The 22,006-nt window shown below is 50.2% G+C and overlaps 1 protein-coding gene across 5 annotated transcripts; it reads left to right on the top strand.

Moving 5' to 3' along the window:
- The first annotated feature begins 1,437 nt into the window (after positions 1–1,437).
- FLCN (folliculin) lies at positions 1,438–20,196 on the top strand. 5 transcript variants are annotated; one of them, XM_044249270.1, is made up of 13 exons: positions 1,438–1,625; positions 2,773–2,932; positions 6,233–6,505; positions 7,887–8,033; positions 9,524–9,745; positions 10,993–11,153; positions 12,421–12,512; positions 14,056–14,246; positions 15,740–15,853; positions 16,660–16,783; positions 17,701–17,832; positions 17,937–18,042; positions 18,913–20,196. In XM_044249270.1, the coding sequence occupies exons 3-13, from the start codon at positions 6,257–6,259 to the stop codon at positions 19,112–19,114; spliced, it is 1,740 nt and encodes a 579-aa protein (XP_044105205.1). In that variant the 5' UTR covers positions 1,438–1,625; positions 2,773–2,932; positions 6,233–6,256; the 3' UTR covers positions 19,115–20,196. The 5 variants fall into 5 exon arrangements, with proteins under 5 accessions (XP_044105205.1, XP_044105206.1, XP_044105204.1 ...); XM_044249271.1 differs by lacking the exon at positions 2,773–2,932 and having other exon boundaries at positions 1,438–1,592; XM_044249269.1 differs by lacking the exon at positions 2,773–2,932.
- The last annotated feature ends 1,810 nt before the right edge of the window (positions 20,197–22,006 follow it).

Raw genomic sequence — 22,006 nt, 5'->3', positions numbered from 1 at the left:
AGAAGGCTGCAAACAGTTTTTGCACCTTTCCGCCAAGGCTTTCCAAGAATTTTTGCAAACTCAATAAAATTCAAGTATCTGAACTGTTGACGGCAAAAATAAAAAACAGAATTCCAAATCAGTATATCCTTGCGGGTTTTCTTTGTTTGGTTCAAAAATTATCTTGCGACTTACAAGCCAATATTAAGTCTGTGCTGTCCAATATCACGAGGAATTGGATTGGTAAGACTAAACATATAAAGACAACGACTAGCCGCCTAACTCCCACACTCCTTAATCTTTTATCACACCACTAAAGACAGAAAACAAATTGCAATTTCATTCTTTCCTCTCTTCAGTGTAACGCGGAAATTCAAAGAAAGAAGTGACCGCGGTGATTAAAAAACAAAACAAAACGTAACAGCCGGCTACTTCTACTTCCAGAGGTGGGGGCTTATTTCCCCAACACTCGACGACAGCCACCTCTGGACACCACCTTTGGACACCGCCTGCGGGAGCCACAAGCACTAGGACTCCGCGGAAAGGCGCCCAGAGCGGAGGTCGGCGGTCTTTGATCCGACCCGACACAAGGTGGCAGCACCATCTCGCAGCTCAAACGAATTTCCTGCCGTCCAGAGTGCGGTTCAAGTCCGTGTAGCTCTTCCCTCAGAGGGCCCACATCACATCATGCATGCACTGAGGGCTTCAAAATTAATCTTTGAGTGGACAGGCTAACAGGCGCCCAGATGTTAAAAAATATGTATTACTTAATAACTGACTCATAGTTTTAAAAACCTCGGACGGATTACTGTTCAGGTAGGCGTGTGCCATGCACATGCGCAGTCAGCCGGCCCCCCCAACCCGAGTTACCCACTTAGCCTCCCAACCGCGTCGCCCGGTAGCCTCACGTCACGTGACGGCCCCTCCCGGCCACCTGCCCGCATGTCCCACAGAAGACGGGTTTCATCGGCAATTTAATGAAAACCAAAGTTGAAACCACAAGCTGTTGCCCCGTTCTCTATAAAGTCGAGACGTTATGTTTCTTTTCCTATTCGATGTGGACCTCGTGTACTAGGCTGGCTACATTGTCCCTCAAATCTCTTTTTGAAATGTTTTTTTAATTTTAAGTATCCCCCCCCACACCTTGAAATGGTTTCCTCCACTAGCCCTGCGGGTGCGGCTGGAACCATTCCGTACTTCCCCGTGGGTGGAGGCGCGGAAATCGGGCGGCGGAAGAGGCCGGTGTCGGGCAGCCGCTTCAGGTTCCCCGCCAGAGTTCGGAGTTGTTCGGCTCTCGTAGTCTTCTTAGGTGTGCGGGCTGGACAAGGCCTCCCCCTCGCTTTGCGGTGCAGAGGCGTGCCTGGCCAGTCCGCGGGCCCCCCCCGTGGGGTGGGCGGATGGTACGTCCCGGCCGAGTCACGCGCCTCGGGCTCCGCGCCGAGGCGGTCCCGGGTGAGTGAGGCAGACGGAACCCAAGCTGAGACTTCCCGGGCGGACGGGAGGTGTGGGAGGCTCGCGAGGCCAGGCTGGCGTCCCGGCGGGGCTGGGCGCCCGGGGAACTACAGGCTCGAGGGGGACACGCTTGGCGAGTCCTGTGAGGAAGACGCTGTCAGGTGCGCCGCGGCCGGAGCGCTGGAGCCGGGCAGGTGGGATTTCGGCTCTGCCGCGTCCGGGGGTGTTGGGTAGTGCCCGTGCGGGAGCGAGTCCCCGGGGCGGCCACCTGGCTTGTCCAGGTCGTTCGAACCCGGGCTGTGGAGCGGCTTCGTGGAGGTTGAGGAGAGCCTGGCTTCCGGGAGGAGGGTTTTGGAAGGGACGGGTCGTGGCGGCGGGTGGGAGTCGCTGGGGGCGATGAAGGGGAATGGTTCGGGCCTAAGGGCCTTGGATTAAGCCTGAAAGCCTTCCGGATAGCTTTGAGGCACCACCGCTTGTGCGGTGTTGGCGACCGGGGTGCTTAGGGGCCAGAGTCGAAGGGGGTGGCTAAGAACCTGAGATGTAGGGTGGGGGGCAGATCCACGGACGGTAAAGGGATGAGGAACGTGACCTGGGTTCAGACCCCGTCAGCGTCGTTGATTCGTTCCCCCCCCCCTTTTTTTTTTTGGAAGATTGTTGTTTATTTGACAGATCACAAGTAGGCAGAGAGAGAGGAGGAGGCACGCTCCCCGCTAAGCAGAGAGCCCGATGTGGGACTCGATCCCAGGACTCCGGGATCATGACCTGAGCCGAAGGCAGAGGCTTTAACCCACTGAGCCACCCAGGTGCCCCGATTGCTTCACCTTTAATGTTACCAGGAGACTGAACCCTCCGCCTTCCCCCCACCCCCGACCCAGGTTTTGCCTTGCCTCTGGTTTAGGGAAGAGGGTGTGTGTCAGGACTTCTTTTCTCCCAGGCTGTCGTTCTGAGGCCGGCACTCTGATGAAGTGATAGGCCCAGATCAGTGCTCTCCCTCACGGGTAAGAGACCACATTTCTCTCCAGTTTCCGGGTCTCTTTGGACACAGCCTATTCACCTGGAGGAAAGTATTTACCCAAAGACTGGTGCATTGTGGATTGAGGTTCCAGGTGATCAGCAGCAGCCACTGGAGGCAGAGAAGTAGGAGGAAGGAGTTTGCTGAAAAGAGGTGCTGCTTCTCCAGCCCGTGGACAGCTGGCACCACCCATGGTGTCGAGCCAGAGTGGCAGTAGGGACTCCCTGGCACAGCAGGGAAAGTGCTCCCGGCATTGGATTGTCAACCTTGTTATGAAGAGATTGAGAAATAGTGGTACGTGACTGTGTTTGCCCTTCACCTGTCATCAGGGAACTTCGTGAACAGAAATCCAGGTGAAGCTGGTAGAAATATTGGAGCCACCGCGGTGTGAATGGGTTTGAGTTGGAAGTCATCCCCTGTGGAATGTTTTACCTTGGACTTGCTGGGATCCAGCTGCTGACCTAATGAGACTCCCCTGAAGAAGACTAGGTAATGAAGCAGCAGGGAATTCTGGGGCTCGTTGCTGGCTAAGAGCCATTGTGATGCTGTGTTTATTGGCGAAGTACTCTTTGAGCCTCCATGGTCCTATGAGAAGACCACACAGGAAGTGAGAATGAAATAGACCCAGGGCCAGTCCGGCACCATGGAAAGGGCACCACCCCTTTGACGTATTTGGGTCTTGCTTTGAGTATAAAGTTGAAGGGGTGGGGGCAGATTACTGCTGCTGCTTTGGATTCTGGAAAGCTCGTTAGAAGGAAGGGAAGAACTGTTAGGTATACTCAAGCCAGTTTATTTTCTTCCATAAACGTCTGGTACAAATTGGAAGTGGGCTGGGTAGAGGAACTGACCACCTGCTACTCAGAATTCTGTTGCACATGTTGTGGGGTTAACCTGACAGAGGTGCGAATTGGCCTGTGTTTCTCAACTTAAGGGTAGTTGTCGGGATAAGAAAGATGTTTGACATCATCTGGCACGTAAAGGCTGGAGACAGACTTTTTTCTGTGTGGTTTTGGAGTTAAGTGATACCTCCCTGTCTTCCACTAGCTGTCTGGGGCTGTGGTACTCGTGATTGGAACTGCTTTTCTTTAAAAAAACAAAACAGAACAAAAAAACTATTAATGAAAGTCTGCCGTGTTAACCATGGATGCTGAGAGGTAGCTTAGCGACCTCACCTCTGGTCTGTCCATCCCACAGGAGGAGGGAGACTCGTAGGCCTAAGGTCTGAAGGGTTAACTTGGCATGGTGTTGGTGCTACCAAGACAGTCCCTTGTAACCTGAAGTAGGAAGGATGAGGACCTAACGTTTGTAAATATTTTGTATTTTTAAAAGAAGTAAATATATTTATGTTTAAAGACATCCTTTATGAAATAACGCCATAGGGGTGCAGAAGTTCAGCTCAGAGTTTGGCTGCAGTGCCAGTTTGCTGTCACCGAGCAGAAGGGAGGAAGACTGCTAAGCCATTCAGAGCCTCGGGAACCCCCAAACCGGGTCTGATTTTAAGTTGGCAGTAAGCTGCTTGATGTTGGCTCTTCAAGTAAGCTGCTAAGCACGTGCTCTTAGAATCTGCTCTTTTTTTTTTTTCCTCTTACTTAGAAAATGTCAGGCCTTAGAGCTGCAGTGTGGCCGCTGCTGCCGTGCATGACTCATTTGGACATGGCCTTGTGTGCTCTTGTCTAGGCAGGTTGGTACACACATAATTTTGCTGAGCATAGAGGCTGGTGTGGGTGCTCTACGGTAAACGGGGTGCACCCTTCGTCTCGTGCCATGTTCGCGCAGGTGTTTTGCTGGAGGGAACCTTATTTCCCTTTTATGCCTCTGAAGGGAAGACGTGGCCCCTCTCCAGGGTTAATGCCTCTGCCTTTGGGTCTCAAAGCTTCTTTCTCTTGCTCCATTGTTGGTTGCCTCGCTCCTCTTCCACAGCACATGCTTAAACTGTCATTTTCCTTGATCTCACCAGAGTGAGCCTGGTGGAACCTCTGTTTAAATTTGGCTGTTTGATAAAATCTTTAAAAAAAAAAAAAGTGAATTTGGCTTGTTTGGGTCTCATGACACTAGGTGCTCAGAATCCGGTGTTCCCATCCTTGTGCTCTTGAAGCTGTCCTGCCCATAGGTATCTTTGAGGACCTCTCTGCTTTCTGTGGCAGCAACTGTCCTCTCTCTGTGGGCAGCTCCTAAACCCACTCATCTTCAGTACACACCCCCAGTGTGTGTCAGGAACTAGACCCCCACCCCCACCTTAGGGAAGGTTCATGCAGGGAAACATGAACAATACAGTTTCCAGGAGAACTGAAATAAAGCGGAGGAGGGGAGAGAGTGATGCAGTGTAAGTGGGCAGCTGCTCTGGGGAGCTGGTTTGGGAGGCCTTCAACAGGGACGAGTGAGGAATAAGTGAGTGGTGAGATGGTGAGTCAGGCAGGTCTGTGGAGTGACCTGGATCTTCGTCCTCCGCAGCCCTCTCTGCTTCTGTGGTCCAGAATCTCCATGGAGCTCTCAGGATTTTCCAGCTAAATGTCCTGCTGTCTCTCAAACTCTGTCCACTGCCCACCTTTCTCTAGCAGTATCTTGTGCCCCAGCTCTCCCTGCGTGCCAGGCACCAGTAAGTCCCCCTCTGATCCGCCTGCCTGACTCACATCAGCCCAGCTGACTGTCGTGAGTTGTCTGTTTTGTGTTGGCCTCTGCTGTTCCCATTGTCACTCGAGCTCCAACCCCTTCCTCAGGAGCACAGACGGGAGCAGTGGTGGTCATGTCAGCTGAGAGATGGTCTGCAAGATGCCGGGTGGGTGGCAGAGTTAGCGAGCAGCCTGGAGAAGGGAGGCTGCTGGGAGGATGCGGTGACAGACCATGTGGGGTTTTGAGGATGCGGTCACCTGCGACTCGCTCCCCGACATGGGAGCACTGGGTTCGGGTTTCTGGGCAGGTGTGTCTGACTGTCACGCCTTGGTCACACCCATGTGGGGGGATGAGGACAGAAGATATCTTCTTTGGCTCCACAATGGGGGAGAGGGTCCCCAAAAGAGAAGGGTTGAATCCTGGCCACTGTCTAGTACTCACATTTATCATATTTTTCATCAGAACCTGAGACTCGCCAGTCTGAAGAAAATCAGTGTTCACTGTGGCCTAGAAGGGTCCCTAAAGTCCACCTCCTTCTAGTCTTCTGCCCTTATCCCCCAGCTGTAGACACACCCCTTGACATGCCCCCTCCTTGGCCCCATGGCTCCCTTCTTCCCTTCAGCTCTCACTCAGAGAGCCCCTGCGTCCAAAATCACATCCCATCTCCTCCATTGAGTCTCCCCCCACCCCCACCTGCCATACATTTTTTTCCCAAAGCTGTCACCATAGGAGAGCAAGCAGGTTGTCGTGTGTTCCTCCCCTCCTAGAAGGTAAGCGCCATGAGGGCAGTATCATATCACCCAGCACAGCAGCTGTTGATAGAATAAATGAGTGTCTCCAGATACCCTTGATCTGTGTCATATTTGCCGCATTGTCCCTCATCCTTGTGTTCTTCCCTGGGCTGGCCACCTCCTAGCCCCATCACAGCTCTAACTGAAGGGTTTTCTGTGTGATCCTTGATCGTACTCTCCCTCCTCCACTGCAACCCCTAGTAGGCAGGCACCGTGTTCTGTCTGCTGAGGCCAGCTGGCTAGCTGGGTGGCTGGGTGACCCGCCTTGCTGGCCGGGAAGCCTGCTGATGACAGCCGCCCAGTCCCTGTGCTCCAGAGCAGCGGGTGCATTCTGCGGTGTGAACAGAGGCTGGCCAGCTGATGATGTTTCCTCTCCTCCCCCATGCAGGCCTCCTGCTGTTTCCAGGACACCATGAATGCCATTGTCGCTCTCTGTCACTTCTGTGAGCTCCACGGCCCCCGCACTCTCTTTTGCACGGAAGTTCTGCACGCCCCGCTTCCTCAGGGGGCTGGGAATGGGGACAGCCCTGGCCAGGGGGAGCAGGCCGAGGAGGAGGAAGGCGGCATTCAAATGAGCAGTCGGATCCGCGCTCACAGTCCCGCGGAAGGGGCCAGCGCAGAGTCCAGCAGCCCAGGACCCAAAAAGTCAGACATGTGCGAGGCAAGTGTCCCTCAGGGTGTTGGAGACATTTCTTTCTTGACTGGGATTCATGCTGATGTGAATTTGACCTGGAGGGTGGGCAGGAGACCCTGTGGAACTTAACCGTGGACATGACCTCACAGAAAGTTGTGCTCTTCCCATGATGTGTGCAGACCATTCTTCATGGGCCCTGTGGAATGTGATCACTTCTCTCTGTGTCCCTGTAGTTCTTTCCCGTAATCCCAGCTTTAGCTTTTTCCACGCATCCTGTGCCAGCAGTTGACACAATTGACAGTTGCCATTTGCTTTTCGGCCCTTCCCTCTGCATGCTCCCATCTGCACACTAGCCCGTCCTCGGCTCCACTTACCTCAGTCCAGTGTCTTGGAAAGCGTCCTCCTCATGGGGGCCTGGCTATTACTTTCGGTGTCATTGTGTGAGCTCTAGGGAATGAAGTTGAAGTTCCCTCAACAGGCTGCTGCTTTGTGTGACAGACCTGGGTCGGGCCCTGAAATCAGGAATGGTGTTAGACCTGCCACTGCAGGGTGGACGGGAGTCTAGCCACTGTAGTTCGGTTGCATTGAGAGGCAGACCACATGCTCAAGATTGCTCTCTCTATTGCTGGACACACCTGTGAGGCGGTAGAAGGTTGGGAGAGCCTTGCCGCTTTGAGCCAGTCAGACATCTCTGCAGGAGAGGAAGGAAGGAAAGAAAGAGTGCTGGATGGAGAGAGTCCTTGAGCTGGCATTGCCACAGGAAGGGTCCCGCATCTCACAGAGAGGGGCTGGCCTCATCCCATCTTGTGCACTCTCTGGGTGGGGGGTAGCCTTTGGGATGCATGGCCTCAGTGCCACTGTGGTGGTGGCTTCCAGGGGGGGCAGCAGCCAGGGCCGCCAGTCCAGTCCACTCCCTAGCACAGGCTCTGAGTTTGTGTTCTCAGGGTGCCGCACCCTAGGGAATGCAGGTGGCCTCCTGAGGCCCCTGCGAAGTGGTTGTGTCAGGACCAGGGACAGAGGCTAGCACACTCCCTGTGTGAGCCACTTTTCAACCCTGGTCCTCAGCTTTGCCTTCTGTAAAGTGAGGATTCTGGCTGTAATTATCACATAGGGTTGCACTGTGGATTAAACAAGACGGTGTATGCAGAGCCCTTCATAACAGCTGCTACGTAAGTGCCCAGGAGATCCGGTCTCTTTCTCATACTCTGACATCTCATACCCATACATTGACGGTCTTTGTGATCGGTGTTCTGTTTTCCTATTCGGGAAACATTGAAATCTTGAGAAGCGTAACTCTAGAAGGCAGTTATTTTTATGTGAAAATAGATTGGGTTTTTTTGTTCAGGTGTGCGTAAGAAAGTTTGTTTCCTACTTCTTGACTAATTGGTATTCTTCTTCTCGGTGGCAGGGCTGCCGGTCCCTTGCTGCCGGACATCCTGGGTATATCAGCCATGATAAAGAGACCTCGATTAAATACGTCAGTCACCAGCACCCCAACCACCCCCAGCTCTTCAGCATTGTCCGCCAGGCCTGCGTGCGGAGCCTGAGCTGTGAGGTGAGCACCGTGACCCTGGAGGGAGCTCTGTGGGAATATCACACACTCTCCCAGATGCCCTGAACAGGTTCAGTACCAGTTACGGGAAAGAAGGCAGGGGTCAGTCCTTCACGAAGAGGACGGGGTGATCACTGAGTAGGGAGCGCGCAGCAGCCCCGGTTCTCTTGAACTCTGGAGTAAGTTGGGCTAGACTTCAGTGTTCTGAATGGCTGCTAGCTTATCATTCAAGCACCAGACTTGCGTTATCTCAATTCTTTTTTTTTTTTAAGATTTTACTTATTTATTTGTCAGAGAGAGAGAGGGAGAGAGAGTGAGCGAGCACAGGCAGGCTGAGTGGCAGGCAGAGGCAGACGGAGAAGCAGGCTCCCTGCTGAGCAAGGAGCCCGATGTGGGACTTGATCCCAGGACGCTGGGATCATGATCTGAGCCCAACCAACTGAGCCACCCAGGCATCCCTCATTATCTCAATTCTTGATGAGTATATTTCTAAGACATTAACTGTTTCTAGGTTATGTGGTTATCGTCTCCATCATCATCATATGCTTTAGTGGGTTACCACGTATACCTCCTGAAGGGTGAATCAGTTTGTTCCTAAACTGCCTGGGTCCTATTGTTGAATTCAAGTCTTAGCTTTTATATTTTTTAATTTTCTAGGTTTTTTTAGATTGATTTATTTATTTTAGAAAGAGAGAAACTGCGTATTTGTGCACGCATGATTGGGAGGGGAGATGGGGAGAGAATCTCAAGCAGACTCCGTGCTGGACACCAAGCCTGATGCAGGGCTTGATCTCACAATCCTGAGATCACAACCTTTGCTGAAACCAAGAGTCAGAGGCTCAATGGACTGTGCCACCCAGGTGCCCCTTAGCTTCTCTGTATCTGTCAGGAAGAATTAATGATTCAATTACAAATCTTCCCTTCTCCATACTACTCACCTGATGGGACATGCTGAGCCCTCCTCTCAGTTCTAACGTATGGTGGCAGGGTGCCTATCTTCAGCTGGTTCCCTCTGGTTTCCTGTTGCTAATCTGCTGGAGGCAGAGAATTGTGTGAATTGTGTGTGAAGAGTGAATGTGTCTCGAGAGAGACTTAACTTCTCTCCTGTAAGTAAAGTATGCGTATGCACATTTTATTGTATGGACTACAGTGACTGCTCTGGTCTTCTCCAGTGTATTCTGAATGAGTGATGTTGGCAGATTGGGGTCCAGAGTAGATACAGTATTTGAACAGGAGTTTTTCATGGCTCAGGGTAGAAAAAAGTCATGAACCTACTTGACTGGCCCTTGCAATCCATGGTAATAAATGTTATCTTTAGAAAGTTTGATCCCAGGAGCAGATGAGAGCAGTTTTCTTGTCTTGTCCCCACCTCCCCCACTCTTCCCATAATTAATGCTACTTACTTACTGCAGAAAGCTAGGTTAGAGAAGGAGGGGTTGTATCACTAGAGCAGGCACAGGACTGTGTCCTGCAATGGCTGTTGATTTTCACAGGTCTGCCCTGGCCGAGAAGGCCCCATCTTCTTTGGGGACGAGCAGCATGGTTTCGTGTTCAGCCACACTTTCTTCATCAAGGACAGCCTGGCCAGGGGCTTCCAGCGCTGGTACAGCATCATCGCCATCATGATGGACCGGATTTACCTCATCAACTCCTGGCCCTTCCTGCTTGGGAAGATCCGAGGGATCATTGATGAGCTGCAGGGCAAGGCGCTCAAGGTGACCCCACGTGGAGGGAGCGTGGGTGGCAGTGGGGGAGGAGCCTGGCACTGACGGGGTCAGAGAAAGGGTGGTTTTATGATCTCCGGGTCTGGCGGCTGTTGCTCTGAATTGTGGTCTTCCGACTTCAGAGTCGGGCTGCGGCAGTCAGTCCTGCTTGCTTCACTGGGCTCTCTCGAATCCACTGTTGTCCCCATTCTTGTTCGGCTCTAGCTTCTTCCTTATGCTCATATGTCCTGCTTTTTTCCTGGTGTCTTTGCTTCCTCTGACCTTCATCTGAAAGCCTGTGCATGAGTCGTGTTGTAGACCCATAGCCAGCGTAGACCTCTAGCTGTGGCATCGCATCTCTTAGAATGGGCCAGGTTATGCTGTGATGACAAACAGCCTCCAGACCTCAGTGGGTTAAAACCGCAGGATTTGGGGGGTTTTTTGTTCGTTTTGTTTTATTTGGGTGTTTTTATTTTTTATGTTTTGTTTTTTTGTTTTGATAGAGCAGGGTGGGAGCAGAGGGAGAGAGAGAATCCCAAGCAGCCTCCATCCCCTGCTAGGAGTCTGACCCAGGGCTCGATCGCACAACACTGCGATCATGACCTGAGCCAAAATCAAGAGCTCAACCGACTGAGCCACCAGCACCGACAGTTTATTGTTTATTGTTTGTCGGTTGTATTTGTTTATTATTTGTCGGTGTCGGTTTATTGTTGTCAGTCATATTCTGGTCCGTTGCAGGGACTGGGAGACCTCGTTGTAGTCAGCCCAGCAGGTGGGGTGGCAGCCATGTTGGAAAGTTGCGGATTTTCCTGCGACAGGGCATAGATGGAGCTGGAGGGCCTCGTTTCTCTCTCACCTCAGTGCCAGGATGGGGCACATGCCCCCCCCCACACACACACACAAGGTCTTGCAGTGAAAGCCTCCATGTGCTGGCACGGGGGGAGACTGGAAGTGTGTGGAGAATAATGGTAGTGGCCACACAAGCATGTGTGCCTCCTGAGTACCCGGCAGGTGCCCGGTGCGTTGGTTGTGGAATAGGGTACAGGAGAAATCGGTGGCTTGTAATCAAGCTGTGAGGCAGAAACCATTCTGTTTGGAATGAGGAGACCACTGGCGCTTTCTGTGCCCTGCATGCAGGCAGCAGAACGGGACAGAGTCTTCCGAGCAGGAGCCGGGAAGTTGGCTGTGAATGAGCTGGCTCTGCGCTGCTCTGCTGTCACTGTTCGGTTCAAAGACCTCCCTTTCCCTTTGCATTTCAGGTGTTCGAGGCAGAGCAGTTTGGCTGCCCACAGCGCGCCCAGAGGATGAACACAGCCTTCACACCCTTCCTGCACCAGCGCAACGGCAATGCGGCCCGTTCGCTGACATCCCTGACAAGCGACGACAACTTGTGGGCATGCCTTCACACCTCCTTTGCTTGGTAACGAGATTTGCAGTCTTTTAGCACCCATGAGAATGAGAGCAGTCATTGGTTGGATGCTGCATGAATCTGGGGAAACTGTTGTTGGCTGAGTTCCCCGGGGGCCTCTGTGCTGTACCTGCCTCCTTTTCCTCTGGGCGTCTTCCCCTGGGCATGTGGAAAATGGATTTAGGTGGCACTCCCTTCCCCGTGTGTTTAAAGGTGATGCTCTCGCACCAAGAGCAGTGATCTCCCTTTCTTGTCTCCAACAAGCGTTGTGGGTCAAGGATTTGGGAGTGACTGGCCTGGATGGTTCTGGCTGAGCTTCTCAGGGTTTCATCATTCAGGGCTGCAGTGGTCCAAGGTTTGCAATCCCCTGGCAGCTTGGTGCAGGCAGCTAGGGCCCTTCCAGCTCAGGCTGTTAGGAGTGTGCTGTGGCGCTCTGACCTCCCTAGGCAGGAGGGAGGAATTGTCTCCGTCTTCTAACAATCACCACAGTCTGTCCTCTGGCCTCAAATTGTTTCTCTTCCTTCCATTGTAAGATGTACCTCTCCCATAGACGCCCTCAGATCCTCCTCATGCAACCGTGGCTCTACATTGTCTAATTCAGTTCTGGGTGCAGAGGAGGCACCTCAAACGGAGGTCTTTGAGGGTAGCTCCTGAGGACCTGTGAACTAGAGAGTCTTTGTCTCCCATGCTGACATAAAATCATCTGGCAAGGTTTTCAGACCCAAAATAGAAGAAATAATACAATGAGCTGCATTCCTTCATCATATAACTATAGTGGTTGCCAACATTTCACTGCTTTTTCTGCCCCGTTTTTCGGAAATATTTTTTAAAGCAAATCTTAGTTGTAGCATTTCAAATGTAAAACCGTATCCAACAAAACTGACAGATTCCTTAGCATCATCCAGCCCGATCCATATGTTTTCCTGTTTTGCCTCAGGATTGAGTTTTCAGGTGGGATCAGGTCACCAGTTCACAGCATGCACCTTATGTACTTAAGTCTGGAGCGGTTTCTCTGATGCCTCTGCCACGGGTTTCCCCAGGGCTTTTGTTAGAGAACCAGAGTCTTTTGTCATGTAGAATTGTCCTTTTGGATTTGGCCGATTCTGTGTTTGTGGTGTGTGCAACATGATCTTTTATGCCCATATTTTCTGTGAACGAGGAGTGCGATCAAAAGGTGTGATAGAAAAAAAAAAAATAGAAAAAAAAAAAAGGTATGATAGGCTTCAGGTTCCGTTTTCTTCTGGCAAGAAGACATCACAGGTGGTGCTCTGTTCTGCAGGCTCCTGAAGGCGTGTGGCAGCCGGCTGACTGAGAAGCTCCTGGAGGGCGCGCCCACTGAGGACACCTTGGTCCAGATGGAGAAGCTTGCAGGTGAGCTGGGAGTGCTTGTGCTGCATGTCTCTGCCTGCAGAGGCTGTCGGGGCTGTCTCACAGCCACCCGGCCCTCTACCCTGGTGACGGGGACCCTAGGATCAGTAACCCAGGGGGAGCATCTGCAAGAGCTTGCCCTTTAGCCTTAGTGTTTTTATTGTAGTTTCCTGGGTCCTTTTCCTTGACAGTCACGTGAAGGAATCTGTCACCCTGGGCAACCCAGGAAGGTCTGCTGTTTGGGCCGCTAGGCTGTGGAGAAGATGGATTGATGGAGTGTTCTGTCCCTGTTTTAGGATCCCCAGGTTCTTGCCCTTTCTAGACACTTGAACAATAAAGTGTTACGCTTTAGATAGACCCTGGGTTTCCATCAAGGGTGGTTCCCAAGCCTCACCAATGTCTGGGTAGCATTCCCCAGGTTTTTGATCAGAGCTCCGTGTCTGGGGTTCAGGATCCTGTGTGTTTTAAGTAACTACGCAGGGTTTTCTGCTGTGGTGTATACCGGCCTAGGAACCTCAGGTCTCGGCCCTGTCTGTGGTCCTCCTCCGGAAATGATTTGATTCTTGGTGACCTAGGTCAGCAGCCTCAGTGTTGGGGTTGGGTAAACCAGATTAGCAATGTGCGTTGTGTGTAGTGTGTTACTAATAACACTTGACATGCTATGGGTCGCAAATAATTGGCCGCCTTAATGAGTTGGAGTTGTTTCCAGGTTATTCCCGCACTCAGGTGACTTTACATGCACTTGGATTCAGTGCGCTTTCCTGAGGGGGAGAAATGGAGTAGTTTCAGCAAGGGCAGAGTATGTTCCGAAAGACAAGACCTTTGCAATGTACCTTCATGCCCTCGCAGATCAGCAGGGCCTAGAACCATTTACTGAGATTTCAGATTTCTAGGCTAGTGATAGTCTGTTGGTGGGAGCTTCTGGGAAGGATACATGTGCAGGCATGCAGGGTTCTCTGTCACGGGTTGGACTTTATTTTAGGTCGAAACACACACTTTGGATTTGGACAGATCTGGCTTCAGATCTTGACTCTGCTGCCCTCATGCATTCTGTGTGACCAGACAAGGCCTCCTCCCTGTGGATCTCATTGGGATCATGGAGAGATGTCCTTATTTGTGGTTGTCACAGAGATTCATGGGAATAACAAATATTTCTTTATCTGTAAAATGAGGAGAATAGTACTGACCTCAGGACAGTTGAAAGGATGAAATGAAATAATGTGTGGAAGCCTTTAGAATAGCGCCTGAGCAAGGAAGTGTGCAGTGACCGAGCTAGGCTCGTTCTTGTCATTGCTTTGCATTATCCCGCAGTCCTAAACAGCTCGTAGTCTCATGGGTGCCCGCTTCATAGTGCAGTGTGAGGCTCCGGGCTAAGTAAATAAACAGACTGATTCCTCCCCGCTCCCCCCAGAGCTCCGAAGACAAGCGGTCTAGGTAGCAGACCCAAACCAACAATCAGGAGTGCCTTGGACTAAGGTGGACACCACGACACTGTCCCATCCAAGGATTGCATGTTTCATAAATGTCTTTGTGGTCTGTCTTGCAGACTTGGAAGAGGAATCCGAAAGCTGGGACAACTCTGAGGCTGAAGAGGAGGAGAAAGCCCCTGTCCTGTCAGAGGGTGCTGAAGGGCGGGAGCTGACCAAGTGCCCAACAGATTCGTCCTTGCTTTCGGACTGTGGAAACTGGCAGCCCCGGAAGTTGTCCGTCTTTAAGTCCCTTCGGCATATGAGGCAGGTAGGTGACCGAGGGGTGGACCCACCTTCAGAAACTCTGGAGAAGAGCGCAGTCCCCACCTTCTCATCCAGCACACTTTGTCCTTTAGGCCCATGACGTTCAGACCCAGTGGGGACTGACAAGTTAGGAATAACCAGAAACCCTCAGTGGCTGGCCAAAGACAGCTGGGTTGCCTTGGCCATAGCCACAGTGCTCCCCTTCTACTGATTACTAGGTGTCTGTTTTACAGAAAGCCCGCATGGTTGGCTTCTTGTGGTCCTTTCTCTGATCTTGTCACGCCGGAACCTTTTAAAGGAAGCACTGCTCAGAGCACTTTTGCTTTGCATGCAGCATTGGACGCTTAGCAGACTGGAAATGCTGGCCCTTCATACGGTAGATTGGGGAGAATCTGATGTCCAACCATAGAAATTGCACCCAAACAGTGGCGTGTCCTTGAATACAGAGAGGAAAGCATCCACTGTATCATGTAGGCTGGTACACATGTTTGTATATACACGGATTGGAGACATGAGTCTCACACAACGCTGTAGTTCCTGGTTATATTTGGTCAGACGGGACGAGAAGATAAGATTACAAGGGCAGTCCCTTTTCCTGTTTCTCTGTGACTGTTTTTACAATGCGCATGAGTTTTAACAAAAGATAGTTATTTTCTTTTTGAAAAACGGTGTAAAGACTGATTTAACGGCAGATGCTCTCTGGGCCTTCTGAATGAGGAACATTGATCTACCAAAATCATGTATTTGGCTAAGATCATCCTTGTCCGTTGCTTGTGTGGATTAAAGTTAGAAGGAATCTTCAGTCCCATGGGAGGTGGGAGTGTTTTGAAAAGAGAGGAGTTTTGTAAATTATATTTCTAGTGTCCCTTTTTTTTTTTAAAGCCACATTATAAATCATAGAATAACAGACTGAACTCTCCAGAAACACCAGTGTCAGAGAAGTTATAAAAAGTCAGGTGGAGAGAGGGACTGTTCTAGCATCAAACAGGATGGACAGCAGAATAAATGAAACAGTTGTTGGTCCTCAGGTGACTCCTGGATTGAAAGAAAACAGCGATCAAGGACACCATTAGAGAGTTGAGGCTGCGGATACTGGGTTGATGGTGCATCTCTGTGGTATTTCTGGTGGGGGTGTGTACTGGAGTTCTGTAGGAGAGCCCTTGTCCATCCTCGGTCCTGAAGTGCCATGCTGCTTGTCCCTAACTTGGAAATGATTTAGCAAAGTAATGAGAGAGAAAGTGAATGTTGCAGATTGCTAACATGTTCTCTGCTTCGAGTTTTTAAAAATAAAATTGGGATCTTACAGTGTGCCAGGGCTTTGGGATCAGGCTGCCAGGGGCTCATCCAGACCTCCGCCTTCCTCCTCCTGACCACGGGCAAGTCACCTGGTCCTTCCCTCTCGCGACCCATCTTCCTTCACCATAAAGAGAACACACAGATAACTTCAATTGCACAAAAGAAAATTCAGGGCAGAACGCACTTAACTGTGTTTTTCAGGTTCTGGGTGCCCAGTCTTTTCGCATGTTGGCCTGGCATGTTCTCATGGGGAATCAAGTGATATGGAAAAGCAGAGACGCAGACCTTGTCCAGTCAGCTTTTGAGGTTCTTCGGGTAAGAGTAGTTTTTCTTGTAAGTGTTTTGTAGTGGGACAGTGTTTATCTGGTGATTTTTTGTTTTTCTTTTTTTAAAATCCTGACGGTGGGTGTGAATGTTAGGATGCAGGGATGGCTCAGCCCAGACGTTCATGCCTGAGTCTGAGATCCGTGCTTTTTCTGCACTGTTGAAAGTGGCAGTCATCAGTGGTGCTTATTTCCAGTGGAAGGAGTCTGTGCTGCCTTGGTAGAATGATTACTCCCCTGCCCCCACCCCCAGATCCCTCTAAGAAGCCGTTGCATGGTTCATAGCTGCCCTAAAAGCAGCTTTTGGTCAGCACACGTCCCTGTGCACAGAACATTCCTGATGAGTCAGGTGGGTGCATGTCTGCCATGCTGTCTGCACCTCAGAGGGGTCGTGGGTGCCAAGGCCCAGGCCTGGCTGATGATGTTTATGTCCTCAGAAACCTCATTCATGCCTGATATCTGCCTAGGTCTGTCGAGGGCACAAAGTGAATATGCCAGAATCCCTCAAAAAGTTTATAATCTCTCTGTGGGGTGAGGGAAGAGACAGACATCTCAGAAGTCAAAGAATAATAGATTAACACCACAAAGCAAGAGGTAGCGCAAGTCCTGTATGACCGATTGCCGGGTTAGGATCTGGGGCCACACGAGAGACACCCCAGCAGCGCCACATGACCAGGAATGCCTTCTGGGAGGAAAGAGGCTTTAGCCCGAGCTGCGGAGGGCCTGTGGGGTGTGGGTGATGGATTCGGGCGGGGGATGTTCAGCTGGTGCAGGTCTGTGTCACCGTGTCCTCTCTAGACGATGCTGCCAGTGGGCTGTGTCCGCGTCATCCCTTACAGCAACCAGTACGAGGAGGCCTACCGCTGCAACTTCTTGGGGCTCAGCCCTCACGTGCAGATCCCCGCCCACGTACTGTCCTCAGGTACGTCCCTCTCTTGTCGGACCGAGCCCTGCACCCCAGGGCTCAGAAGTGGAACTGCGTCTTAGCCATGGATCTGAGGACGCTGCCTGCTCAAGCAGGAGGACCAGTTTTCCTGGTGGCTTCGGGCCTCTGTTTTCTGTCTTTAAAACGGGTGAGGGTTGGACAGAACAGCCTCCGAGTAAGGGTAGCCTGCTGGGTGTGGTTCTCGGCGGAAGGCAGATTATAGTCACGGGAGTGGAAACAGCACAGATGGGTGTCAGAGGTTTGTCGTGTTACGCTGAGTCGGTGATGACAAGATTAGGAAGGCGACTGTTTTCTTACAAGTGCCTTAAATCCTATCCTGCCTTGACATTCACCAGTGAGAGCCAGGAATCTGATGAGCATCCTTTTCTTTTGGTTTGAAGAGTACAGGAGTCAGCCTGGGTGTGAATCCCAGCCTCTCCCGGCGAGCCAGTGGCTTCTCCGAGCGCACTCTGAGAGATGGCCAGAAAGTAGACTGTCAGAGCGTTGGGTGCTCAGCAGTCCCTAGCTGGGTCCTGAGTCCCGTGCACCTTTTTTTGGAACACAGGCTCCCAGTTTTGAAGTTGAGCTTGAAATTCTTAACCGGGTATTGGCAGTGTGAGGGAAGCGCTTAGCAGTCTTTCCCTGTCGTAAGATGAGACTGACACTGGGAGTGCCATCACGGGGCTGTTTGGCATTAAGTGAGTTCAGATACATAATTAGTTACTGAAATGTAATACATTAACTGAGGCAAGAATTAATCCTTAACTCTACTGACAAACATACTGCAAGAGGTTTTCAGTGGCCAAGCATGAGAGAGGTGGGTTTCCGCTCTTTGATGGGAGGGGCAGCAGCTGGAAGCAGGTCCCTGCGGGGCACAGGCGCGCTTCCAGCACCTGCACTTTGTGTTGCTACAGAGTTCGCTGTCGTCGTCGAGGCCCACCCAGCCCCCCGGTCTGGCCTCCACCCAGCCGGCTGCGAGGGGGACCAGTCCCTCAGCAAGTACGAGTTTGTTGTGACCAGTGGAAGTCCCGTAGCTGCGGACCGAGGTGGGTGCCGCCAGGCCGGCCGGCCTTTCAGCACGGTGAGTGGGGACGAGAGCGCTGAGGCTGCCTCTCGCAACCCCATGCTGACGACCCGCCCTTGTTCCCAGTTGGCCCCACCATCCTGAATAAGATGGAAGCCGCTTTGACCAACCAGAACCTGTCTGTGGGCGTGGTGGACCAGTGCCTCGTCTGCCTCAAGGAGGAGTGGATGAAGTAAGCACACCCACACTGGCCCCTGGAGTCTTGTTTCCTCACGGGGGTGCTGGCCAGCCAGGAGCATTGGGTTCGGCTGGCAAGAACCAGGAGCTGTTTTCAGAAAAAGCTGTGGCCTCCCTGAGAAAATGGGGTAGAATAGAGGTTAAGAGCATGAGTTCAAGTAGTATCTTTGCCGCTGAGTGACTTTGTGCAAGGTCAGCACTTCTAGTCCTCACGATGCTCCTGTGTGAGATGCCTGTGACATCTGCTTCCAAGAGAAGCAGTTATTTTTGCTGCTTAATTAACTTCAAAAATCTGAAAGCCAGGGGCACCTGGGTGGCTGCGGTTGGTTACACGTCTGCCTTCGGCTCAGGTCATGATCTCAGGGTCCTGGGATCGAGTCTCGTGTTGGGCTCCCTGCTCAGTGGGCAGCTGCTTCTCCCTCTCCTCCTCCTTCTCTCCCCACCCCCACTCATGCTCCGTTTCCATCTCTCTCTCTCTCAAGTAAATAAAATCTTTAAAAAAAATCCGAAAGCCAGATAATAGATGTTTCTTTTCTATTAAAGTTAACTAGTTATTTTATTTTCTTAATAAATTTTTGTTAGTAATTTTTAATGCAGTTCAGTCAGACATTGTCCTGATTCCCAGCAATACAGTGAAGCTGAGGAGCAACAAAGTCCTTAAATGAATTGAAAGAAAATGGGTCCCCCATTTTGAGGCAGCGGCCTTACGGCGCGGGGTTAGAACTGCTGGGCTGGGGAGAAGTCCTGGAGCACACAGCTGTGAGCGGCCACTCCGTGTGCTGGCCTTGAAGCCCTCAGGCCTCGGGACCTGAACTGTGGTGATTTTGCTGTGGTGTCTGAGAGTTGTGTTTTTGGTTTTTTTCAGCAAAGTGAAGGTCCTTTTCAAATTCACCAAGGTGGACAGTCGACCCAAAGAGGATACGCAGAAGCTCCTGACTATTCTCGGAGCGTCTGAGGAAGACAATGTCAAGCTGCTTAAGTTCTGGATGACGGGCCTGAGCAAAACATACAAGTCGCACCTCATGTCCACAGTCCGCAGCCCCACAGCCTCAGAGCCTCGTAATTGACCCCACTGTGCGAATCTGACCCCATGTTCACCTTCGGAGAAGTACTGATGGCCATCTTTGCCACTGAGCTCACGGACGGGTCTCTGATGGCAATCACAGACTCCTTTCGTCTCTGAACTGCTGGCATGGAGCCCTTTCCTAGCGAGCAATGGAAACTTTTGGGGCCAGACTTTGCCCTCTGTGTGGGATTAGGACCTGGTGTAGTTTTCGGCACCCTTCCAGAAGCTATTTGAATTGCTCTAACCCTGAAAAGGGCTGTGGGAAACGTGGGACAGTGGATCCCCTGTGTTTGAGCACCCCTGTGAGAGAAGACTGAGGAGAACATGCATCTTACGGCTCTCAAGGATTTAGATCTCAAAATTTACTGGGGAACATGGCAGGCCAGTCCCAACCTGGGTATTTTGGCCGCAGTAACAAACCTCTCAAGGTTCATGTTTGAACCTTTCTATTCTGAAATTCAAGACTTTTCCAGGTTTTATGATATGAATGCGTGTATGTTTTGCTGCAGTTGTGAATTTTCATGTAGTCATTGTTAGCAGTCTGGTTTTGAGCTGGGAATGGCTTCTGGGGAGGAGAAGATGCTGCCTCATCTTTGGGATTCATGTTCTGGAACCATGTGACTACGAAGTCTTCTGGCCATGCTCTCCTGTGGTTGCTTTGACATTTCCCTATGGCTTGCAGACAGGCCCCTGATCCTTTTTACACAAAGATGATACTTTGCTGAAATGTCAGATGGAGTCATTTGACTTCCTGACTCACTGGACGTGAAGTTTAGAAACTAATTGTAGTTTTATTCCAAGTCACTTTGTCCTTTATTGCTTCTTTAAACATTTAGATTTGGCTACAGGTAACAATTTTGAGAGTATGGTGACTTAAGATAGTTTAATCATCCCAATGTGCACTTTTAATAAGGATTCATGGCTTGGAGGGATTTTTCCAGCAATTTTGCTGATTTGTTTATAATTTGTGTGTGTATGTGTGTGTATTTGCTTAACTTATATTTAACATGGAAACTAAGTTTATATGACTGGGTATCTATCATGCAGGAACATTGAAACACAATAAAGATGTATTTTTATAAACTGTTGCCTACATGGTTTAATTGATTTGATAACCTAGAATTTTTGTGGGGTCAGTCACAAAATATTATGACTAAAATAACACTGGTGATAGAATTATTTTGAAACTGAGGTCTGCTAAAGTGTTGTAAATTCTAAGAGACTTACTGTACATTGTGGTTACTTCTGATCAATTTCAGCTCAGAGTGCTAGCACTACCTGTCCCCCACCCAGCCACCCAGCAGGTGTGCTGGCATTCCTGGAGCAGGCTGCACATACCGTATGGGAGCTGTGGTGGGTGGAAAGAACCCTAGACTACAGTTGTGGGGGTATCCGTGCTCTGATCACTGGTTGCTGCTTCTGATCATGGCAGTCATTGTTACAAGCCCCTCCCCCCTGACCGCCCGGAGACTTAATGGTCCAATGCCCTTCCCCTTCCTTCAGTTGTGCATGTGTCTTTCCCCTTTCAGGAAATTGAGACAAAAAAAAAAAAAAAAAACAGCATTCAAAAACAAGTGCATGTATAGGGGAAATTAGAAACTGCATGTGCAAGGAAAGGCTCAGAAAAGACCTGAGAAAAATCTAAGTTTATACCTCAGTCTGATCCTTGGCAAAGAGAAAGCTTACAACCATAAAAATAAAAGACAAAAAACAGGGAACCTTGGGGAAGGAGGAATATCTAATTTTCAATTATCACATTATTAGATGTAAGTGTCCACTGTTCAGCAAAAAATCACAAGCCAGATAAAGGAAAAGGAAAGTGGGGCACCTGGGTGGCTCAGTCGGTTAAGCCCTTGCTTTCAGCTCAGGTCATGATCTCGTGGTCTGCCTTGGGCTCTGTGTTTGGCGGGGAGCCTGCTTTCCCCGCTCTGTCTCTGCCTGATGCTCTGCCTACTTGTGATCTCTCCCTCTCTCAAATAGATAAAAAGAAAAAGAAAATATGTCCCATTCAAAAAGAAAAGAAATCCACATCATCTGTCCCTGAAAGATTTGATGGCAGATACACTGAACAAAGACTTTAAAACAACTGTCTTAAAAATACTCACAAAACTAAAGGAAAATGTGAAAAAAGCCAAGAAAATGTGTGAACAAAATGGAAATAAAAAGAAACAAAATCCAGAGCTGAAAACTACAACTAAAATGAGGAATTCATAAGAGTGGCTCAAAGGCCAATATGAGCAGGTAGAAGAAAGAATCAGTGAACATGAAGATAAGACAGTGGACATCACTGATGCCTAACAGAAAAACTGAAGAAAAGTGAACAGAACCTAAGAGAACTATGGGGCACCATCAAAAGGATCAACATATACATTGCAGGAGTCCCAGGAGAGAAAGGGGCAGAGAACATTCAAAGAAAGAATGGCTAAAAAAACTACCTAAATTTGGTGAAAGCAGGAACATAAATATACAAGAAGCTCAGAAACTACCAAGTAAAATGAACTTAGTGACACACTGAAAACATTCTAATCAAACTTCCAAAAGACAAGAGCAAATCTTGAAAGCAACAAGAGAGAAGCAAATCATCCCTCACAGGGGATTGTCAGAATACATAGAGATTTCTTATCAGAAATGTTGGAGGCCAGAGGACAGCATTGCCATTGTATGTAAAGCACAAAAGCAAACAACAACAACAAACCCTATCAACCAAGAATCCTGTATCCAGCAAAACTGTTCAAAATGGGGAAGAAATCAAGATATCCCCAGATAAAAGGGGACCGTTTGTGACCACTAGACCTGCCCTGCAGGAAATGCTCACGGGAGTCCAGCAAGGTGAAATGACAAGATACCATCAGCACCTCAAAGCCATGTGGAGAAATAAAGATCTCAATAAACA

The sequence above is a fragment of the Neovison vison genome, chromosome 5 (genome assembly GCF_020171115.1).
Source record: "Neovison vison isolate M4711 chromosome 5, ASM_NN_V1, whole genome shotgun sequence".
Classification (NCBI taxonomy): domain Eukaryota; kingdom Metazoa; phylum Chordata; class Mammalia; order Carnivora; family Mustelidae; genus Neogale; species Neogale vison.
This window is presented reverse-complemented; position numbering and strand designations above follow the sequence as displayed.